The following is a 24,809-nucleotide window of genomic DNA, read 5'->3' as shown; positions in this document are numbered from 1 at the left end:
CGTGTCAAAGTGGGCCAGTTTCTTACAGAGCTTGTGCACATGGCTGTGCTTATGTGGCTTTATCTATAGGTACAGGATAAGCCAAGCAGAAGAAAGAGAAGAGGAAGAAGTTATAGTCATCATTTGACTTTGATACAAATTTTGTGGGGACACGTAAAGAATATCCCACGTGTTCTCATTGTGGTAAGACCTCGCACCCTGATGAGAAGTATTGGGGGATATACCCTCACCTTTGTTTTGGGAGCAAAGGATGGATCTACATTGGAGCCTTCGTCTACCTCTACTTGGTTACCCATTATTACCACTGAGTCAATGTTTCTACACATTTATCAAGTGGAGGAGCCTTCTTTGATTGTCTCGTTTTCTGAGCAGCCTTGGCTCTTTGACAGTGGTGCATCTAGTCCCATGACTCCCCAAGGTGATTTGTTATAGGTTCGTCGTTTGTCAGAGGGTATCGTCACTACTGGTGACATTTCTTCAGTGCCTATTAGTGGTATTGGCACCTTGCCTCTATTGTTTGACTGTCCATCAAGCTTTGTTTTTGAGGCTTGGTTGTCTTTGTTGGGGATTCTTTTACAAGAGCCACTTTTGTGGCAGGTTGGGCTATCTATGCTCCATTCCCCTTTCTTTGTGCAGGGCCCTCCGAGGTATCTTTCTATAGCGGTATTTGTTCCTGATTGTGCACCATCTGTTCCACAGGTTCCATTCCATCCCCCACCACCTCCTCTAGTGGTTTTCTTGTACCTCCCATCCCTTTCAAATGGGGAGAATATTGGTGATACGGTTGTGGATATCTTGGCCCTTTGAGTTTCAGAGGGGGCTTCCTAGGATTGTGAGGGGTTGCTTCAGGGTGTGGAGTCTCCTTTGGACCTTTCTTTTATGCAACTACTCCTTTTCTTCGTCATCGAGCCACCATTCAATGTTGCTTGGCCCTTGGTCCTTATTTCTATGTAGCTTATGGCGCCTTCGATAGTTCTTCACTTTCGTCTCCTAGTTGGGTTAGAGGTTTGGCTCACCCATCCCCAAATGGAGTTTTTTGGAGTGATCCATTTGAGGCCTCTCCATTTCCATTGCCCTTTGGTGGCCTTCCATTGGATCAACTGTTTATATAGAGACAGGGGTCTTGCTCCTTGACTGGCTTTCTTCATCAATGGACATCGGCATTGGTACTCTTCTTGCTGCCCTCAGATCCGCATCGCCTTTTGCCTTTCGCCACATTTAGGATAAGAGAGGGGGTGTTAGTAGTTGTGTGTCTTGTGTGGTCATGTATTGCGTGCGAGTCTCAGTTTGAGTCAGATGATGACATTAGGAGCTCTGACATTGTCTTTGTTTGTCATTTTATGTGTTTTAGACACTTTAGATGGAGCCCACATTAATGGATTTCTTTTTGTGCACTTTTGGCTGTTTTTTAGGGGTTTGACTACATTTAAGGTTTTCCCTATTTTTTAGGGGTTTGACCACATTTAAGGTTTTCCCTCTTTTTCACGCATACATAGGCAGCTTGCCCTCCCACTTTCATTATCCATTATCCATTCATTGATCCTTTGTGATCAGCTAGCCTTCCTCTTTCTCTCATCCCCCTGTTGTTTGGCACCTACACTGACGCGTAGAGTTGTGTGTTGGGGCTGACTGTTGCAGCCCTGTACATTCAGTGATTGCAGTCACATTGCTTCTTCTCTCTCTTGCGTTTTCTCTTTGTCTCCTCTCTGTGTTCACTTTCCTCTTGAGTCTTTCCGTTGTGCACTCTCACAATCTTGGGGTCCTAAGTCCCACATTGTGAAATAATTAACATGCACCTCACATGTGCAAGTCACATTAGCACATTTGATTAACTTTTAATCAAATGCTAAGCAAAGCAATAAAATTTCACGTCCTTGTGTCACCCTTCCTAGTGCTGTACATTATATTGGTTTAAAGGGGGGGGATAGACCTTACAAGAAGCCCACTTCTATACAGATTAAGTTCAAGTTTGTTTTAAAATTCCCATGTTACAAATTTACTTTGTTTGTTAAAGCTGTGGTCTTGTTTTGGCATTTCTTTTTGTGACTATGTTCTGTGTTTGGAAAAATATGTCATATTGCCACTACTTTCTATTTATGAAAAGTATCCAAAAGATTGGATCATTTTACACCCATATGCTCTCCCAAAATGTAAAGAAATGTGTGAGTAAGTTTGACTTTTGCCAAAAGACATCACTGGATTGGTATGCACTATGTAGGTTCTTATGTCCAGTCAGGGTTATACTTTTTAATGGTGTGGTTACTTAAAAGGTTCTTGCTTTTTTCCTAGGACATACTCCCCTTTTTTTTTGGTTTGGGGGGGGGGGGGGGGGGGTTTGAGAGTTGGGAGACCAAAACTAAGATCTCATAATTTGAATTAAATGAAGGCTTACCTTTTATTGTTCAAACATATTCTCTTCACTGTTGCAGGACAAGACAGACGTCTCAAGTCTCTATTTTGAACAGAATGATCTGGAGCTTTGTGAGCTTAATGCAGTGTCACCTTTGGATGGACGATATGCATCTCAAGTCAAGCCACTGAGAGCAGTTGTTAGTGAATTTGGACTTATCCGCTACCGAATTCTTGTGGAAGTAAGAACTTTTTCCTTCTGGCATAGAAACAAAAATCTGCTAATTGATCCTCTCTTCTAAATGGATCTCAGAAATTTTCTCCCATTGGTGGAGGAACAAAGCATCTCTTAAGCAGTGCTTTTTCTTTTTTCAAGGATGCCATGCAACTGTTTTGCTGTTGCAAAGGCATATAGAAAGAAAGAAAGAAAGAAAGAAAAAAGAAAAAAGAAAGTTGTATTAACATCTACAAAAGGTCAAATTGGCCTCAGAAAGAGAGAGAGAGAGAAGCATTTGGCATTTCTCTACCCTTTTGCTAAGGGCATTATTATAGCAGCATTTGCTGTCTTTTTTCCTCAGACAGGTGCTGTTTTTATTTTTTCAGCTTCTTGTTCCTTTACTTCCATCTGTATGTAGGCATTTTTTGCTGTTTGGGGCAGTAGACCGCTTCAGGGCAGTTCATTTACAGCTCAGAAATAGTGAATCTCGAGTTGCATGCAGTCACTTATTGCTGGTTTTCAGCAATTTGCATGTCAGGACACTTCTTGCAGGCCTTTGTTGCTCTGTTTGCAGTGATTGCACCCTCCAGATTTTACAACGAAAGAGACAGGTGGCACGGGCATGGAATTTGTGGAGCAACATCTTGAATTTGATATGGAACAAGGACTATGTAGACTTGTGTCACAGGCAGGTGATTCTGATGTTGATGGTGAGGATGTAGATAAGCACTGTAGGCTTACCACAGATGCTGTGGGCTTTGGTGTTCCAAATACCTTTGTAGGATGGGAATGTTCGATCGCCTGCTACAAGTGGGGATGGCTGTTATGGCCAATGCTTTGAAGCTTGGTTTTGCAGCGAATTGTTGCCTTTTACAAGAGTCAAGGAGCTTTTACTTTACAGGATGCACATCGTTGATTTGGCAGATTAAAGCTTGGTTGGAGGTCATATCGTTGAATGATAATGCAACTTTTCGGTGATTGAATGATTGATGAAATTTATGAAGGTCCTGAAGGTTTTTTGAGATACTGTTTCACACTCCTAGACTCGTTGCATTTTCTATTGCAAGTTCCTCTATTTTTGGATGGTTAGTTGGTACATGTAGCTCCATGAAGGCCATTGGATAAGTTTAGGGATGTTCTTTGGCAAACATGTCCAATTTGGGTGGAAATGGGGAACCTGTCCTGTTATCTTTGGTGCTTTCTTCCTCTGGTTTAATGATGTTTGAGCCGAGATTGGCATCTCGAAACAGCAATCAATATTGCTTGTGATGGGATACAAGCAAGCGTTGTCCTACAAAACACAGGTTGAGCTTGTGGCTTGCATGCACTTGTGTGTGAGTTGAAATGGGGCACTTTTGCTGGCCATTTTGTTTCAATGCAGTCAATAGGATTATTTCATTTCATAGTGTCCCTAGGACATTGAACAACTCCACTATAAAACTCTTTGCATGGAATGGATAGCCTGAATACAATTAGTGGGCCTCGAACCTTTGTGTTTCTAGGACTAGGGCAGATGCAGGTCTGGCTGAGCTGGAGACGACGCCAGCCCATTGGAACAACTTTGGGAGGCTAGGCAGCATCAGGGTGGCTTGCCTGGCCAAAAAACGCAGATGGCAGCAGTAGAAATCTGACCTCTGAAAGCAAATAGCAAGTGTTGGAGCAGTAGGCAACAGCTGCAGGAGTGTCGTTAGGAGCAGGGCAGCCTGGAATACCAGCAAACACAGCTGTCCGTGAGGGCAACTGGCTGCTGAATGTTCCAGACAGGTGGCAGCAGATCTAAAGATGAAAACACAGCTTGCAGGGGTGTTGAAGCTGGTTTCCTGGATGGAAACTGATGGGGAACAGCTGCATGGTGTGCCTTTGATGCTGAAGATGCAATGGAAGTCTGGATCAGGTTGCCCAGCTGTAGGTGTTACATCCTTGGACATTTGGATCATAGATGCCAGGGTTTTTTGAAATGGGTTCCATAGGTTTCATAGGAGTTTATAGAACTTTAGAAATGAGTTTCATTTGAGATAGAAGAAAATTGTGAGACTTCATACGTATAGAATACCACCCATATAATGTAATCTATCATGACTCATGAGCTATACAATGGGAATGGCGATTCAACATAATGTCAATATGGTCCTTTATCCATGACAAATATGAGCTTTGATTATAAAAGAAGCCATCAATATGTACATGCATCATAGATAACAACTCAAGCACAACTTCTACAATCAATGTCATTATCCATGTCAAGGTGTAAAATGAATTTGTGATAAGTGTTGATTCAAAATATTCATTTGCATTTTTTAGGGTAGGGCATTTTTTGAAAGTTTAGAATAGATGTTTCATACGTTTCAGAAACACTCAAGTATGAAACACGTTTCCTAACCTTATGAAACGAGTTTCTTGGCAACTATGATCTAGATGGGCACTAGTAGCATTGGTCATAGGGGTCATGAAGTGACTTAGTACAAATGCACTAAGGGCACTTCAAGGGGGCAGATCTAAAGATGAAACCGTAGCTTGTAGGGGTGTTGAAGCTAGTTGGCTAGCTAGAAATTGATGGGGGATAGCCGGGTGATGTGTCTTTGATGTTGAAGATGGGGTGGAAGCTCCTTTAATCATGTTGTCTGGTTGTAGGTGTTACATCCTTGGACATCTAGATGGGTGCTAGTAGCATTGGTTGTAGTGGTTATGAAGTGACTTGGCACAAATGCAATAAGGGCACTTTAGGGTTAGGGCCGCCTAGTCCTATTTATTGGACTCAGAGCCCTATTGTGCACATTATTGGGTGATCACTGCTCTCGGACTCTTGACTCTTGTTCCATAGATTGACGCATTCGTACACTGGGATGGTTTGGGTTGGTGGTATCGACAAAACTGCTGGAGTGAATGTTGATAGGTGCATCAAGTTGACTGAGAAAGGAAGACTTGGAATTGGGCTTTCTATAGGGGCCAAAAACATAGCAACGCTACCTCTTGCTTTGGGCAATAAAGAAATGACCCCCAACTTGGCTACAAGTTGGTGCTTGGTCTTCTCTTAGTCCCATTGTTGCAAATCTCCAATTTGCACACGAGATATGGCATAAGCTGTATGCACAAACACATGGTTAATAGACATCAGACTCGCCTCCTAACCATAGAGCTAAGCAGACTCATCCTAGAACTTGGAAGCTAGCAACAAACCCGGTCATGACCATGTCCCAAGTGTTGGTATTTTATACCACTAGTCCACATTGTCTCATTATACGAACATGTGACCTTGAAGGCCAAGAGTCCAAGAGTGGTGATCACACAATAATGTGTACAATAGGGCCTTGAGTCCACAAAATACGACTTGACTGCCTCAACTTTGAAGAGCCCTTAGTGCATTCGCATTAAGTCATTTCATGACCACTGTGACCAATGGTATTTAGCACCCATCTGGATGTCCAAGGATGTAATAATCCTCCCCTTATGAATGATTGCTATTCTTAGCAATATGCTTGGGAATGAAGTCTAAAAAACATAGGAACTCCGAAGTAGCCTCCTCCTCTGGATAGTATTTTACTTCACTAAATACTTGAGATAAATGGATTGACGAGGTCGTTTAGTTCTATCATCAAGAACTGATTTGGGTTCATGTGGAACATAACGAGCAATATCCTCAAGCCATGGAACTCCTCAATTGGAACTATTAGTTCACCTTGCTCCAGCTATTCTTTTGCATGTCTCATGTGGACATGGGGTGAACTTGGATATCCGGAGGTAAATCAAGCTTGTAAGATACACTGCTTATCTTCTTGGTGATTTGGACCTTCTTGGTAATTTGGAAAAGGCCACAAAGCCTCAGAGATAACTTATGGTACTTGTTGGCAATTATTGAATCAGAGTCCTTTGGGACTTAAGGTGAACCCAGATGCCCTCCTAGAGCTCTTGAGGAGTATGATTTTGGTTAGCATAACTTGTAGCATGATCCTCAGCCGTTTTAATGCTTTCCCTCATAATCGTTAGCATCTTCTACGTATTGCCTAGAAAGTTGACGACGGATTGCATTTTCTCCTTGTTCAACTAAAATTGCATTTAGCTTCTTTAAAACAGCCCCAAAACATATATAATGAAATTTACCAAACTTTATCCAAAGAAACACAATTCTAGAGACTGTATGTGACCCACATGCAAACCCTAATTTGGGAGGACCCAAACTCCACACCTTGTTCATGGAAGATATCTTAGTTGGAGCTGTCCGTCATTATCTTCCATCATCAAGCACTTATTGCCCAGCCTTCCACTACTAATTCGGACTGTTTTCAGCCATCGTCCACCTTGCTGGTCATCCTGGTGGCTGCAGCCTACAGAATAGAGCTTATGTTTGCTGCTGATTTTCAGCAAAAATCTTGCCTTTGATGCTGTCTAGGTGATGCCGCACTGTAGGGAATCATATCCAAGCCTGCGTTCTGATGATGATAGTGCTGTCTCATCATAGGCCTCTTTTCTTTTTTGTATCATTGTATCCACTCTTGATTCCTACCTATGATCTATAATCCATGTATGATGTATGTTGTTGTAACTTGTACCGCATGTTGTGTATACAGCCACAAGGGCCTAGCATATGCCTATTTCGGCTTTTAATCTCATGTATTCATGTAAGTTTGTAATGGCATTGCTATTTTCACTTTAAACATGTGTTCTATTAGTTATAGTTTTAAAAAGGTCAAGTTAATTTTTTTTCCTCTTACTAATATTGTACCGTATCTTATGAAATCTTAAGGTACCATTTAGTACCGTATTTTATTATACTATACTATCTTGTACCTTTTGTACCTGACAACTATGTTGTAGATGTAGCGGATTATTCTCTCCGTTTAGGCTCTTCTATAGCCAAACGCAACAGATTTAGTATGTTTGTAAGTCTAGAGACATGGAATTTCATTGGTTTCAAGGTTTTGATGACTCAGATGAGGAGTCTATTTATACTCGCTTTGGTAGGCAATGTGATCATCATGAAGTTCAGTGGGTCAAAGTCCTGTTCTCAATAGGAACAATTACCTAACAAGCCAATAAGATTGGAGCAGCCCTCTCTTTCTCCCTTTCTTCATGTCTCCCATAGGGCCTATCCTTCTAGCCCTCGGATGCTTATGATGACACCTTGTGTACAGGTGCCTATTCTTCTTTCTCTATCTAAAGAAGATCGTTTGGACAAATCTAATTACTTTCTTTGGTTCTGCAAAGTGAAGTGTATTCTTGATACCTTTGATCTTTGGGCCTTTGTTACTACCCCTATTCCTCGGCCCATGGAGGATCCTGCTATTGGTACATCTATGGATTGTGCAACCCTTTGGGATAGACTTATCTCTAGGGCTTGGTCCTTTCCCTTCATGAGCCTAAAAGATTCTATCCTTGTTCATGTGTGTAGTTTAAAGATGGCAGCAACAATGTGGACAAAGCTTTCTTCTCTCTACTATCTGAAGACTTTTGCCCACCCTGTCATCTTGGAAAAGAAGCTTCACATGCTCTCGGTTGATGACTCTTCTTCTATGAAGGACCACATTCAACAATATGAAGGATATGAGAGATGAGCTTTTTTCCTTGGACAACGGATATCTTCAGAGGATAGGGCCATGGTTCTTCTTACTCGATTGCCATCTCCCTAAGTATGATGTCTTATGCACCAGTCTTCTGACATTGAGAGTGTGTGAGACTCTTCTTTGGGAGCAGTTAGCCCTGCTTGTCTTGGAGCACAATGAGTGCCTTAAAGAGAGAAGCTAGTGGATTTGGCTCTACCAAAGCTTTATCGCAGGTGTAGGAGAGTAAAACAAGAAGGCGAACAAGAAGGAAAACAAGAAGAAGAAGCATAATGACAAGGAGGATGAGAAGAAGTCTAAGCGCAATTGTCCACACTATGGGAAGAGCACTCATCCTAAGGAGAAGTGTCGATAAAAGTATCCCCATTTTATGCCAAATGATGGTTTGAAGGACTCGGAGGCTACCCCTACTACTACTGAGTTTGTCTCTGTGCATCTATTAGAGGTTGAGGATACAACCCTTGCTTCCTCTATTGAGGAGAAGCCATGGCTTGTTGACAATGGAATCACTTCCCACATGACCTATCGACAAGATTGGCTTCAAGTCCTTCATTCGAGAGGGGGTTTTGTCACCATTGGTGACAACTCTTTCATGCCAACTTGTGGAGTGGGGACCATTTCCCTTTTGCTTGATTGTTAGGCTTCAATGGCTAAAGTCCTTTGTGCACTAGATTTGGGCTTTAATATTCTTTTTGTCTATGATTTGACACGGCTAGGTACTTTTGTGGTTTTTGTGAGTGTGCAACGAAAAGGGGAATGTGAACAAGGAGAGAAGGAGACAAATAGAGAATGTAGGTGAGAGAAGGAACAATGTGATTGCAATGGTTGAATGTACAAGGTTGCAACAGTCAGTATTAATAGGCAATGATAGCAGGGGGATGAGAGAACGAGGAGGGTTGGCTGATCGCGAAGGATCAATGATGGACAATGAGAGGGAGGGCATGCCACCTATATATAGGCAAACTAGGGTCAAAAGTGGCCGGGCCTAAAATAGGCCACCTAAGACAACCAAAAGTGCCCAAAAAGAAATGCACTACTATGTCCTCCATCTAGAGTGCCTGAAGCACATAAAATGACAAACAAATACAATGTTAAAGCTCCTACTATCCTCGTCCCATAAGCAGAAGACGACCATACAAGATACACATGATTGCTAACAGTTTTTACCGAGGACGCTGTGACCATTGAGGACTCTTCTATTGGCTCTATTCTTTGGATAGGTACTATGAAGGTTGGGCTTTATAAGCTCACTACCCTTGATGTGGGGACTTCTTACAAGCTTGGGCTACTTTGGCGTGCCTATTATGGCACTCAAACTTTGATTCCATACGCAAGACTTCTCAAAATAAGCTAGTGAAGGGTCTCCTAAATGTTCCTCTTGTTCACACCTTGTGTCCTAGTTGCTTATTATGAGGTAAGCACCATAGGGAGTCTCACCTATAAGTTGCCTCTTGGGGGGCTACTACGCTGCTTGACTTGGTCAGCACCGACATTTGTGGATCTACGAACATGGCCTTGCTTGGTAAGGCCAAGTATTTGATGCTGATTATTGATGATTTCAGCAAATGTATGTGGCCATACTTCTTGGAGTATTAGAGCGAGGCATACTCCAACTTCTATGACTGGAACATGTTTGCTGAAATGCAAACATCTTTTAAGGTTCAAGGTATATAAGTTGACCATGGTGGCAAGTTTTGCTCTAATGGTGTGGTAGAGCCTACCAATCGGACTATGCTTGAGATTGTTTGGAGAATCGGAGTCCCCCTCGTACTCTGGGTGAGGTAGTTGCTATAGCAGTGTATATCCATAATAGGTCTCCAACTTCTACGTTGTAGGACATGACTCCATATGAGGCTTTCTTTGGGAAGAAGCCTTGTGTATCCCACTTTTGCATCTTTGGATGTGATGCTTATGTCCATGTGGACAAGAAGAAACATGACAACAAACTTCATCTGAAGTCAAAGAAGCTTATCTTCATGGGTTACAGCACGACCATGGAGAGCCATAGGTTCTACAGCCCGATGACATGGAAGATCGATGTGAGTAGAGTGTCAGAGTGCAGCGGTGCGGAAGCGTAGGACTGAGAGAGAGAGAACGCAGAGAGAAAAGGGAGAGAAAGAGACAGTGTACAATGAAGATCTGCTGTATAAAGAATGCTGAATACAAAGATATACACGGGCACAGTGTGCTGGACTGCGTGTCTCCACCTCGACGATGCGACCTGCTGTCCACCTCGAAGTCTGCTGCAGTCTGCACTGTCTGCTGTCTGAAATCTGTGAACAGAGACAGAAAACTGCACAGCACCGGTCTGTAATCTGCGACAGAGAAGAGTGGGCAGACTGCTGGAAACGTCAGCAATATATAGCCGAAAAACTGCCTGAAATGGGGCGCCAGAAAATAGGGCAGGTCGGCTGTCGGCTGCATTAAATGCAGCCGACTGGGCTGCAGGCAGTCGGACTGCCACGTGGCAGTCCGACTGTGCAGCCCAGGCAATCCTGCCTGCCTGGCAATGATCTGTAACACCCCCTCTCAGAGCCGGGGCAGGGCAGAAGCTTGAGGGATCTGGAATGTTGCCGAAGTAGAGCCTGAGGAAGCGCCTTCGTAAACAAATCCGCAAGATTATCCTCCGTCTTGCAATACTCCACAGTGATGGTCTCATCCAGAAGCTTTTCTCGGATGAAATAGTACTGAATCTCAATGTGCTTCGTCCGGGCATGAAAAACAGGGTTCCTCGCCAAGGCAATGCAACTCTCATTGTCACATCGTAGCAATGTAGGACGAGTTTGGGGGACCCAAGCTCCTCCAACAATCTCCGAAGCCACACAACCTCGCATGTGGTGGAAGACGCGGCCCGATACTCCGCCTCTGTAGACGAAAGGGCTACCGTGGGCTGCTTCTTGCTACTCCATGAAATAACACCTGCACCCAAAGTAAAGCAGTAACCTGTTGTAGACCGCCTGTGGTCCACGTCACCGGCCCAATCCGAGTCGCTCCAACCTGCAAGTACGAGATCTGACCCATCTGTCCCTGCGGGGTAATGAATCCCCAAATCAGACGTCCCCCTCAGATACCGAAGTATCCTCTGAGCAGCCTGCCAATGCACCGTCTTAGGTTCACTCATGAACCTTGCCAAGAGCCCAACAGCAAAACATAGATCAACCCTAGTGTTGAGAAGCCAAATCAAAGACCCTATCAACTGTCGATAGCGGGAAGCATCCGCCAAAGGAGAAGCTGAGTGGGAAGTGGCCTTCCAGTTCGGATCCATAGGAGTAGAGAGGGCCCTACAATCTTCCATCTCAAAGGACACCAAGAGCTCCTGTACATATCTCTGTTGGGAGAGAAAAATCCCCCTCTGAGACTGATAAATCTCATGTCCTAGAAAGAAATGGAGTAGCCCCAAATCCGTCATCTCGAACATCCGATGTAAAGCTGACTTTGTCTCCTGGACCTGCTGTGCATCATCACCTGTGACAATCAAATCATCAACATATAATACAAACAACACACAACCATCCTCGGAAGTGTGAACATACAGCTGCGGATCGGCCTTGGACCGCCGATATCCCAACTGAGACTGGAGGAACGAATCAATCTTCTCGTTCCAAGCTCGCGGGGCCTGCTTGAGACCATACAGGGCCTTCTTCAACCTGTAGACTTTCCCATCTGAAGAACCAAAGCCAGGAGGCTGCTCAACGTAGATCTCCTCCTTCAAATCACCATTCAGGAAGGCCGACTTCACATCCAACTGATAAACAGGCCATCTCCTATGGCCAGCCAAAGCAAGAACAGCTCTAATGGTTGCCATACGAGCTGTGGAGGCAAAGGTGTCATGACAGTCAATCCCTGGGCGCTGGGCAAAACCCTTAGCAACAAGGCGAGCCTTGTGCTTATCCAAAGTACCATTACTGAGATATTTGGTCTTGAAGACCCACTTGACTCCAATCACCTTCTTCTTCGGGGGGCGTGGCACAAGTGACCAAGTGCCATTCCTCTCAATAGCCTCCAACTCAGCTTCCATAGCTTTCTTCCATGGGGCGGACTGTAAAGCCTTCTTCACGGAGGTGGGCTCTCGATCCTGCATAACACGGGACATCAAACAATAATTGGAGCAAACAAGCTCCGAAGAATGCGCCTGGTGCCTCCGTGACCGCCGCGGACTATCCTGCGGTCCCCACTCCTCAGGAACCCCCTCGATCCCTGAATCATGGAGTGTGTCACGGGCCCAGTGAGGAGGAGGCCGAACCTCCCCTCGTCGTTCTCCATCAGTAGAAGACTCTGGAATGTCCACCGGTGGTAACTCCTCAGAAGGGTCCGGTGGAACTGTAGACTCTGTGTCAGAAACAGAATCATAATCAAAAGGCACAGGCTCCAGTGGAACTGTAGAAGGAGCCAAACTCTCCCCTGGATCTCCAAGAACGGGGTGCTCCTCACCCGTTGAAGAAGCCGGAACCTCCACAAACCGCACATCACGGCTAGTATATACATCCCGCTTGACGGGATCATACAGTCAGTAGCCTTGGGACTGGGAGCTGTAGCCAACAAATACTTGTTTTCGGGAAGCCGCTTCAAATTTGTCACGGTGAGCCTTGGGAATGTGAACATAGGCATCACACCCAAAGACTCGAAAGTAAGAAACATCTGGCTTCGTCCCAAAATAAGCCTCAAATGGAGTCATCCCTTCCACGGCCGAAGTAGGGGATCGATTAAGGATGTGGACTGCAGTAGCCACAGCCACGGCCCACAGAACCTGAGGGGTCTGTCGGTGCTCCATCATGGTGCGCGCCATCTCGATCACACTGCAGTTCTTCCGTTCTAGAATACCATTTTCTTGAGGAGTATTGGTATTGGCAAACTCCTGGTGAATTCCTCTATCTGCACAAAACCGAGCAAATTCATTAGACACAAATTCACCTCCCTTGTCGGATCGCAAGGTCTTCAACTTCCGGCCTGATCGGTTCTCCTCAAAGAGAAGCCAATCCTTGAAGTGCGAGAAAGCTTCTGACTTTAGTGCCAAAAAGTAGGCCCATGTCATCCTGCTGTAGTCATCCACGATCAGCATGAAGTACGAGCTCCCACGCAGGGACTCATTCCTCATAGGGCCACATAGATCCGTAGATACTAGCTCCATCGGCGAAGTAGACCGCCGCGAAGCTGTGTGGGGAATGGCATCCCTATGTTGCTTCCCCCTTATGCAGGAGACACATGGCTGCTGGCTCACCACTATATCCGGCAACCCTCGAACAAGCTGTCCACGTGACGCCCTCCGAAGATAGTCATAGTTCAGGTGACCAAACCGAGCATGCCATAATTCAGACTGTGACTGTGAGGTAAGAAGAAGAGTAGAGAGGGCAGTGAAAGACTTCAGTTTGTAAATGCCGTTCTCCTCATATCCAGATGATAGAACCTTCCTCGATTCACGATCAAGGACTCGCACAGTAGAACTGTCAAACTCCACCAAAAGACCAAGGGAGCAAATCTTATGAACTGAAAGGAGATGGTACCCTAATCCTGGTACATGCAAAACCTTTGAGGTATGGGTGCCACCTCGTCCATCCGGAATAAGCTGCATCTTACCCCGACCTGCAATAGAAACTGAAGAGCTGTCTCCAATGAGAACCTGCCCACGCGAAGGTCACAGCTGGGCAACACCATTTGATAAAGGAGTCATGTGCCGTGAGGCACCACTGTCAACAATCCACTCTCGAGCTTGGGGAGCCGTCATCGCAGTATCAGAAGCATTCGGTGAAGCGTCCTCAATGACAACTAGATGTAGAAATGCAGCTGATGAGGGTGCAGCCACTGCTCCAGAATCCTTGGTTTCCTTCTTCTTGGTGTCCTTCGAGTCTTTGTCAGGGCAATCCTTCTTCCAATGGCCAGTCTTTCCACAAATATGGCATGTGGAGTCTTTGTCCTTGTCCTTCTCCTTGTCCTTCTTGGACTTGTTATCCCCCTTCTTCTTCTTTTGGTCCTTCCCCTTCTTCTGAGAGGCTTGACCTGTCAACGCCTCCGTCTTGGAAGCATTCTGTCCCTTTAACTGTTCCTCTTGGTCCAAGACCATAGGAACCAACTCTTCCCACCGAAGAGTTGACTCTCGTCCTGAAGCAATAAGGGCAGAGTAAAATGTACCGAATCGTGGTGGCAACTGGGACAAGAGTGTGATCGCCATGTCTTCGGAGGAAATCGGCTTCCCCGCATTCTGAACCTGCATCTGTAGCTGCCTTAGCTTGTTAATGTGTTCCCTTAGCGAAGAAGACTTATTGACGGACAAAGTCCGCATCTGGACCTCCAAAGAAACCCTCTTCATCAGGGTCATCCGATTGTACATTTGATCAAGCTCCAGCCATATCTCACGAGCCACCGTCAAGTGCTCGATGTGAGCGATCACGGCTATAGTGCATGATAGAAAGAGAAAGGATCGAATCCTGGCATTCAGTTTGTCCCAATGAGACTGGGCCCTGGCCAACTCCGCACGAGCATCGGAAGAGAGTTTGGACTCATCTCTTACCGAAGGCCGGTCAATCTCCTCCTGTACCAACTCCGCCAAATCATAGGACTCAAGGATGGCCAACATCATAACGCGCCATATGCAGTAGTTGTCGCCGTCGAGCTTCTGATCTGTAGGAAGAGCCGGTAAGACAAGCACCTTCCGGTCCATAATCGCCTGGAATTCCAAGTCCATCTCTGTAGACATCTTCACTTGCAATGCCTTCTCAAACGCAAAAGCAGCCCCCTCTGACTGGGTAAACTCAGCCTGCTAAGGCTCTTCCGCGTCCTGAAACTTCTTCACCCGCCGGAGGCGATGAAAAAGCAAAACCTGCACTTTTAGGTTGAAAACTCAAACTTCCTCCGCGTCAAACAGCAGTAAACAGCAGCAAATCCACCACCTGTACTCCTTTCCTGTGCGCCCACACTCGTTTCAGCCTTGTTCCAAGGCGCAGCCCTCCTGTCTGCCCTTAAACGCAAAAAACGCAAATTTGTGTCGCGATGGAAACTCTACTTCAGGTTGATTCTGCGCTCAGTCAGCCCTCAAACACTGCTCTGATACCATGTCAGAGTGCAGCGGTGCGGAAGCGTAGGACTGAGAGAGAGAACGCAGAGAGAAAAGGGAGAGAAAGAGACAATGTACAATGAAGATCTGCTGTATAAAGAATGCTGAATACAAAGATATACACGGGCGCAGTGCGCTGGACTGCGTGTCTCCACCTCGACGATGCGACCTGCTGTCCACCTCGAAGTCTGCTGCAGTCTGAAATCTGTGAATAGAGACAGAAAACTGCACAGCACCGGTCTGTAATCTGCGACAGAGAAGAGTGGGCAGACTGCTGGAAACGTCGGCAATATATAGCCGAAAAACTGCCTGAAATGGGGCGCCAGAAAATAGGGCGCCAGAAAATAGGGCAGGTCGGCTGCATTAAATGCAGCCGACTGGGCTGCAGGCAGTCGGACTGCCACGTGGCAGTCCGACTGCACAGTCCGACTGTGCAGCCCAGGCAATCCTGCCTGCCTGGCAATGATCTCTAACATAGAGATGTGATTTGTGATGAGGCTTCTTGTGGAGGTGGTTCTTCGTCATCTACTGCATTAAAAAAAAAAAAGAAGATCAATTTCACATTTTTCTTCTTGGTTACCTATTGATACTCCTTCTTTATCTTTGGCTGCTTCCCCTCCATCCTCTCTTTCTCTCCCTTTTGCTTCTGTTTCAACCCTAATGGCTCATTCTATTCCTTCTTCCTTGAGTATTTCTACTTATTCCTCGTCCCCTCAGGTGGGGTTCTCTTTCTCAGACGTAGCATTCGGCTAGTTGGTGGTTTCATTTGTGCGAGTAGTAGGTGAAAATCGAGGCGTAATTGGCCCAAATTGGTTGTTGATTGTATGCACAGCAAGGGGCTTCTGGATCAATAGAGGAGATTGTGGAATCTTATATTGTACATTGTCCATTAGGAATCTAAGTTAAAGAAATATTGAAAGGGGTGTCAATTTTGGGTAAACTGAGTGTCTATTGTTCAAGATTCTTAAGATAATGTGTGCATTTTAATTTATGCTTAGTTTTAAATTGTTCTAATTAAATGTTTAATAAAAAAACTACCACCTCTCCAAGAGTGAGGGCAAATTTCAGCAGATGTGTGATATAAGTCAATTATTTCATATTGTGGGACCTAGAACCCCTAGATATAAGTTGGTGCCAAAGGGAAAAGTTGTAATAAGTTATGTCTAATAGCTACTAGGTGGTACTCATTGTTTGATTTTGACCATGACGAATTTATTGGTCACTAATGTCAGTGGTGACATTAGAGACTAGACATTAATCAATTAATTAATGCCAGTCTAAGGGCTATTAATTGATTAAGGATACATGGAAAAGAAATTAGCATAGCCAATTTCATTATTGGTTGGTGAAATTAATATTTTGAGTATTAGAATAATTATTAAATTAATTTTTGAAATTAATATTTTAAAGATTTATTTAATAAGATTGGTAATGCTAGAAAATGAGATTTGAAGAGTTTGTCATGAGGACGTGAAGTTTTATTACTTTGCAAGTCAATTATTTCACAGTGTGGAATCTAGGATCTTGAGATATCAGTTGTTACCAAAGGCAAAAGTTGTAATAAGTTATGTCTAAGAGGTACTAGATGGAATATGGTGTCAGATTTTGGCAAAGACCAATTTATTGGCCACTAATGTCAGTGGTGATACTAGAGACTAGGCATTAATTAATTAATTAATACTAGTCTAAAGGCTAATGATTGCTCAAGGATACTTGGAAGACAAATTGGCATAACCAATTTCATTATTGGCGAGTGAAATTAATATTTTGAGCACTAGAATAATCATTAAATTAATTTTTAAAATAATAATTTGAAGATTTATTTAATAAGCTGGATAATGTTGAAAAATGGGATTAGAAGGTTGCCACTTGGTAAAACTGGCCTATGCAAGTGGGAAAACGCTTTTAGGGGTTGGTGGAAGTCTATTCCAACATTGCGAGAGAGAAGAAAACTGATAGAAAGCAAGAAGAGACTAGTGATGTGATTTGCAGCCACCAAGGATTAGTCCAACAGCATGTGATAGCAGTCTTTCTGGTAGTCCTAAGTTGTAGGTGATAGCTTCCATGGTTGTTTGAGCAGGGGAGTAGTAGCTTTTCATCGTTTCTCTTGATGGAACTCTGAAATTTCTCTCTGCAACACTCTCTTATTCCCCCAGCCATCTCTCAACTTATCTCAGCATTTTCTTGTAGTTTGAGCCATCAGAGGAAGAGATTTCAGTCAATTTGTGCTGTAAGGTCTAGTTTTGGCAGAAATTAGGGTTTGACAGTCACCTCGGGATGCATGCTTAGAAATGAGGACCTAGGACTTGAATTCCAATAGCTGAAATTGAGAAATTTTAGGGAGATTCAAGAGGCGACCCAGTCAATATCAGATTTTCAGTTAAATTTGTATTTGAAGGAGCAAGGTGAAGGCCAATTTCCAAGTAAACCAAGGAGCAAATTGGTTTAAAGGCTTGTTGATCATTTGTGGCAGCAAGGGGCATTTGGATCAATTGAGAAGATTAGGAGATCTCAATTATAGTCCTTCCATTTGCAATATTATATAAAGAAATACAGCTAGGGATGCCAGTTTTGGGGCCAATAGGGTGTCTATTGTCCAAGATTGTAAAGGTAATGTGTGCATTTCAGTTTATGTTCAGTTATTAGTTGTTGTAATTAAGTGCTTGATCAAGTTTTACCTCCCTATTCCAGAAGGAAGGCTAGTTTCATGGTTCCGTTGCCGGGACACCACTCAATCCCTTGGCTTGCTAGGATCGAGACACCTGATTGAAGGTCAGAAGCTTTGTTGTAGTGCTGAAATTGTATTATGGTGGGCATTATAGTAATAATGTCTTCACATAGGGAGATCAGTTAGAATGTCTTCAAAAGTTGACGATCAGCAAAAGGAAGAGGAATTTGATGACCAATTTAAAGATCAACTGAGGACAATAGCCGAAATGTTTATGCAATTGGAAAATGATCATCAGATTCTATGCGTTTTGTATCCCTTAAAGGAGGGTAGTAAAGGCAACTTCGGGACAGCAAGATGCTCTGAAGGAACAACCGATACAATAGCATGATATTCCAAATGTGGGTAATGAGCATAAGCAAATGATGCTAGTGGGGCAATTGATGAATATGCAAGGCCAACTTAGAAGTATCAATCCAATGTTTTTTGAACAGCAGGGCATGCATGCAATTATGGGACAGCTAGATTACTGTGGTGGTGACACTAGTTTCCATGCTATGGTAGGCTAGGGATCACACACGGGGATGTATGAAACAACTCCTTATCATAGGCAGCAACCAATGCATGGTATGCAAGGCCTAATGTATTTGAGTATAGCTGGTAATATGGATAACCCCATGTATAGCAATGCTGGCATGATGCTGGGGCACAAAGTGACAAGTTTGGCAACGCATAAATGCAGTCCATTGTGTTTGGGACTCATGGTATTAATGCTGCTGATGCAAATGCTCCATATAGTGTTGGTCATGAGGGAAATTCAGCTAGTAATGCTTGCATGAGGAAAAATGTAGCTAGTATTGCATGCAGTGTATGGGAAAATGTATCTTGGTATGGCTGGTAGTATGCAAATTCCCATGCACAGTCACGTTGCAATGGTCCAAAGTATGCAAACAAGAATGTTTCCTAATGCATCTGGTGCTCCTAACATAACCCCATGTATAGCAATGTTGGCATGATGCCGGGGCACAAAGTGACAAGTTTGGCAATGCATAAATGCAACCCACTGTGTTTGGGACTCATGGTATTAATGCTAGTCATGCAAATGCTCCATATAGTATTGGTCATGAGGAAAATTCATCTAATAATGCTTGCATGAGGAAAAATGTAGCTAGTATTGCATGCAATGTATGGAAAAATGTATCTTGGTATAGTTGGTAGTATGCAAATTCCCATGCACAATCACATTGCAATGGTCAAAAGTATGTAAACAAGAATGTTTCCTAATGAATTTGGTGCTTCTAGCATGTAAAGTACATGAGGGGCTAGTCAACTAGATGCAATGTTGTATATTAGCTAAGTTGGAATTTCAACAATGTGAAAGTATAAAGAAGAAAGGCCTATAACCTAGTGGAGGATTCGAGGTAAGTAAAGTTAGAGGTAAAGTTTCCACATGCTTCTTGGTGAAGCTTCAACATTGTTTTATCAATAGATGTACAAAGTGGATGGAAGAGGATGACTTGACCGACCATTTTCAAATTTTGCAACTTTACCAAGATGCCTTTCAATTAGAGCCGACTTTGGTTCAGGCTTAGTTAGGTTTAACAGAGTAGGGGTTCGAAGCATTGCCTAATACTCAAGGGGAAGGTAGCACTTTAACTCCACCAGTTTTGGAGAGCTCTCGTATATAGTGAATCTTGGATGTATTTAGCATACATCCAAGGTACTGTGCTAACAATATGTTTACCATGAGGTCACTACTCAGTGTACTAGTCACTGTAAGATGTATGTAGATGTGTATGTGTCATAAGGATATGTATTTTTGAAACCTCACTTAGCATGTGAATTAATTTTTAATCACATGGTTAAGTAAATGTTGCACATGTGAGGTGTAACTAGGGTTAGAGTAAATTTACGAGCTCAAGACTCCAGGAAATGACGGAATGTCAAAGGAAAAAGTTGCTATAAGTTGTGCCACACAAGTACTTGGTGGTATCTAGTGCCAATTGTTGACCTAGGTCATTCATTTGGCCTAACACCACTTTGTTGGTCAAAGATGGTACAAAGACACTCGTGAATGGAAGTTGCCCAGTCAATTTAATTATTGGCCAGTCAGATTATTTTTCAAGGCACCAAGATAATTATTAGATTAATTTTTAGTATTTGAGGATTGAAAATATTAATATTTAATCATGGATAATACTGGAAAAACCATTTGGAAAGGCTGCTACTTGTCAAAAATGCCTATGCAAGACTAAGAAGTGTCTTTGGAGGCTAGAGAGAGCCATTTTATTGTATTCAATCTACAAGAGAGAGAGAGAAGATGTTGGTATGATTTGAAGCAATTGGAGGATATTGGATAGAGCAGATTGGTTATTGAGATACGACAGCCTATAGAGAGAGAGAGAAAATAATTCACGTGCTAAGTGAGGTTTTAAAAATACATATCCTCAACAACCTATAGAGGGTATTGTGTATATCGAGATTTTCTCTCTCTCTCTCTTAGCATGAGGTTTGATTTGAAGCCATTGCATCTATAGGTTGTTGAGACAGGGTAGCACTTGTAAATGACTTATTTTCTTTAGTTCTTTACATCTACAGGTTGTGTTGACAAGGCAACAGTAGTAAATGACAGATTTTCTTCAGTTCTTTGCGAAGAAAGTTTGAATTTTCTCTTCTCTCAGCATTCTCTCTTATCTCCTAGCCTTTCTACAGTCTTGCTCCGAAGATTATAGCATTGAGATCATTAGAGGCTGAGAAATTTTAGAGTTCTTTGCTGTAAACCCTAATCGACAGCAGAAATTAGGGTTTAGCAGCAACCTCGAAAATCGTGCTAGAAATTGGAAGCTCCAAGACTTCGATTCAACAAGGCTAAAGCTGTTTTTAGTCAAATTCAAGTGGAGGGACCAACAAATCAATGAATTTGGAGCGTTTCCCATCTCCATCAAAGTGAGTGAAGGCCAATTGACTATCCAAATTAAGGGGCAAATCAGATTGAAGACTTGCTGGTCATTTTGGGAGGTTGGAATACCGAAAGGAATTGGGAGAATCCAATTGTGTAAGTTAATTTGTATTTCTCAGTTTTGTAATAAATGTTATTGCTGTAACTAAGTTGTAATTAGGAAATTACTACCCATCCACCGAAGGAAGGTTGGTTACATGGTTCCATTGTCGGGATTACCACTCAATCCCTTGATTTGGTGGGTCCAAGGCACCTGATTGCAAGCCAAATCTTTGTGCTAGCCATGATTTTTACTCTCAACTGCAAAATTACAGCAATATGTCTTCATACAGTGAGATGGACTTAAGCAGTGATGACGTCTCTCATTATGAACATTCACATGGGAATGAAGGAAATGCAATGCTTGATCTTGGACAAGGCTCAGATCATGGACATCAAGCTTAAAATGTTACTGTTGGACAAGATGCATAGAGTCCAAGGCATAAGAAGATTGATGACTAGCAAAGTGAAGAGGAATTTGATGACCAGTCCAACAATTGGATGAGGACAGCAGTAAATCTCTTTATTGAGTTGGAAAATGATGCTCAATTTACCTAATTTTTGAATGCTCCAAAGAAGGACAGAAAAGGCAAGTAGAAGAAGACACCTTTTACACCTTCGGGATAGCATGATGCACCAAAGATAATGTGAAACCCTTCATTTGAAGCTCCCAAAGATACTAATGAAATAAAACAATTGGTACTTATGGGGCAAGGAATGCAAATGCAAGGCCATCATGGAAGTGCCGATCCAATGGATTTTGGACAGCCCAACATGCATGCTATGATGGGGCAGCTAGGATATTTTGGTGGAAGTATGATTTTTCATGCTATGGTTGGACAAGGACCGCATACGGCACTGTATGGTACAAATCCCTATGGTATACAACAACCAATGTATGGTGTGCAAGGCCCAATGTATTCGGGTATGGTTGAAAATATGCAAAACCCTATGTATGGCAGCATTGGTTTGATACCTAGGGCACAAAGTAGCATGTTCGGTATCTTTACCCGTGAATGCTTATGGGGCTCAAGGAGTGAATGTTGGTCATGCAAATGCTCCGTTTGGCATTGGTTTTGATGTAAATTCAGCAGATGCACCCTTTTTGCAACAGCTAGTGTATGACAACTTGACACCCAAAGGGGCAGCAAAAGACTGTGATGAGGGTGGAAAAGCAATGAAGTTTGAGTCCTTCAATGGTGTATAAGATAGGCTGAAAGCTTTGACTTTCATTCAGCAGTTTGATGCAGTCTATTTAGGGGGGAACTTCACGGAGTCTTGGAAGATTCAAAAGGTAGCTACTTTCTTGAAAGGGAATGCATTGTAGTGGTGGTCCACTCTTTTGATGCAAGGTAAAGCACTGTCAGCGTGGATACAATTCAAGCAAATATTTGTATCGAATTGGTTGACAAGTACCTTTGAGGTTGACATCATGATAGCTTGGAATAAGTTGGATGCTAAGGAATGTAAGAATTTGGAGCAATATAATAGGAAGTTTTGGGATACATTGTTACCTATTACTTCTTATTGCCTCGTACCCCTTCATGAGTAAGTGGAAAAATATATTTGTGGGCAGTCCAAAGGAATCATGGATTTTTGCATTAAATCCAGTGTGTCTAGCATGCTTGAGCTCATAAGAGACTATTGCTACAACCGATGCTTTGTTGCATGGGAAGGATTCGGGCTTCCTAGAGAGTGGGGAGAAGCCAAATAAAAAGTTGTTTAAGGCTAAGGAAAGGGGCAGATCTGAAAAACAGCTTGAAAAGTGGCCAAAACAGTAAAGAAATGGCTCAAAAACATTGGCACAACGTAGGGAATTGATGGCTGATAATAAATGTTTTATTTGTGAACAAGAGGGTTATAGCACCATAGCATCTTGAAAGGCCAAAAATTTTTGTATACCCTGCCACATTGAATATATATATATATATATATATATATATATATATATATATATATATATATATATATATATATGTTTACTTATTTTCAAGCAATTATACCAAGACTTATTCAAATGTCTATAGTACTTTAACGATAGTCAAAGTATCAAAAGTATGTGATAAACTTTAAAGCTCAATGGTGAATTTAGCCACGAATGAAACCTTGCAGGTGACCTCATTCTCTAGTATGTTAGCAATCTCTTTTGAGAATAGGCTAACCTTGCAAGGGACTGTCCCAATAGGCAGTAAGCTGGAAAATCAGAAAATCAGGGAGATTCTGAAGGAAAGAAGCCCAAAACATCAGTGGGATTGGTTTCCGATGTTGTTAGTGATCAGCCCAATGATTATGCTACTGAGTTGTGCAGATCATGGGATAAAATTAAGGATCAGCACGCATTGATTTTCTTTGATAATGGTACACGATCCAACTTCATCTCTATTGACATGGCTGCCCGTCTAGGCATAAGAGAGGATGAGATGAGATCCATGGGGGAAGTTGGAATGGCATGTAAAGGCCATGCAGAGCCCGTCACATTGCTCATCGGAAAGCTTTAGTTGGATATACAAGGATATGTAAACAGCGAAGAGTTCTTTATTGCTCCACTAGAGGGTTGTGATGTATTGCTTGGTATGCCATGGTGTCACCGTATGCATATAGTGATTGATTTACATACAAAAAAATATCACTATTTAGCATAAGGAAAAGGCACTCACACTTGATGTAAAGTTGAAAGGTGAATTCATCCTTGTTGTATTTGCAATTGTCATTTCTAAAGTAATGAAAAATCATATTTCAGTGTACTTGGTTTTTACTAAGGATAAAGATGATATTGAGAATGTTGGGAACATGTCCAAGTTAGAGAAGAATCGCATGCCGTTTTTAAAAATGTATGCTAGTTTATTCTTTAAGTTACTTCTAGGGCAGCTAGTGCCTGAAAGACCAGAAGATCATGGCATAGATCTTATTTTTGGAAGTAGCCCACCTAATAAGCCACCCTACAGAGTCAGTGCAACCCAATAGGAGATTATGAGTCAGGTAAATGAGCTGTTAGAAAAAGAGTTGATTCAGCCCAACTCATCTTCTTTTTGTTCTCCAATACTTTTGGTGCAAAAAAAGGATGGTTCATGGCTTATGTGCATTGATTATCGTACTTTGAACAAGATCACAATAAATAATCGCTTTTCAATTCCTTAGATCGATGATATTATGGATAGATTGCAAGGAGCAACCATATTTAGCCATATAGATTTGAAAAGTGGGTATCATCAGATAGATTGGAAAATGTGTCTAAGATATCTTTTGGATTGTATAAGTTTCTTGTTATGCCTTTTGGACTTATGAATACTCCTGCCACTTTTAATCAGATGATGGATCGTATCTTCAAGCCACATAGAGGATTTGTAGGCACTTTCTTTGATGACATGATTGTTTATTCAAAGAACGAGGCAGAATGTAGAAAACACTTAGACATTGTGTTCAATAAACTGCGTGAGCATAAGCTAGTTATCAATGATAAGAAAAGTGAATTCTTCTTGCATGTAATCCACTTTTTGGGGTATATTGTATTAGCTAATGGTATTCACATGAACCCTAAAAAGGTTGAGGCAATATGATCATAGCCACCTTTGAGGAATGTGCTTAAGATCCGCAGCGTCTTGGGTTTATGTTCTTACTACAGGAAGTATGTACGCAGATTTGCTAAAATTGCATCTCCATTGTATGTCTTGCAAAAGAAGGATGTGCCATTTACATGGACAACTGTGGAAATTTCAACATTTGGAAAGTTGAAGGAAAAGATGACTTCGGATGTTGTGCTTGTGTTGCTTGATCGAAGGAAGTCATTCGTAGTTCAATGTGATGTATGTGGTAACATCATTGGGGTTCTTCTTATGCCGGACGGTTGAGTTGTGGCTTATGAGAGCCAAATTCTCCATGGTGCAAAAAAGAACTTGCAGATCTATGAGAAAGAGCTCTTGGCTGTAATTCATGCACTGTCTACGTGGAAACATTATTTGTCGGGGGTTGATTTT

At 42.6% G+C, this 24,809-nt stretch overlaps 1 protein-coding gene across 1 annotated transcript in view; it reads left to right on the top strand.

The window, feature by feature from the left end:
- The window catches only part of LOC148037490 (uncharacterized), a 103,047-nt gene that overhangs the window by 30,360 nt on the left and 47,878 nt on the right, over positions 1-24,809 (top strand). The window contains exon 2 of the mRNA XM_087676438.1: positions 2,430-2,591. Coding sequence (XP_087532564.1) covers positions 2,430-2,591 — 162 coding nt within the window. The remainder of the gene's footprint in view (positions 1-2,429; positions 2,592-24,809) is intronic.

The sequence above is a fragment of the Lygodium microphyllum genome, chromosome 4 (genome assembly GCF_053477565.2).
Source record: "Lygodium microphyllum isolate KBCC chromosome 4, Lygodium_microphyllum_v1.1.10, whole genome shotgun sequence".
NCBI lineage: Eukaryota > Viridiplantae > Streptophyta > Polypodiopsida > Schizaeales > Lygodiaceae > Lygodium > Lygodium microphyllum.
The sequence above is the reverse complement of the archived record's forward strand: the minus strand, read 5'-3'. Positions and strand labels throughout refer to the sequence as shown.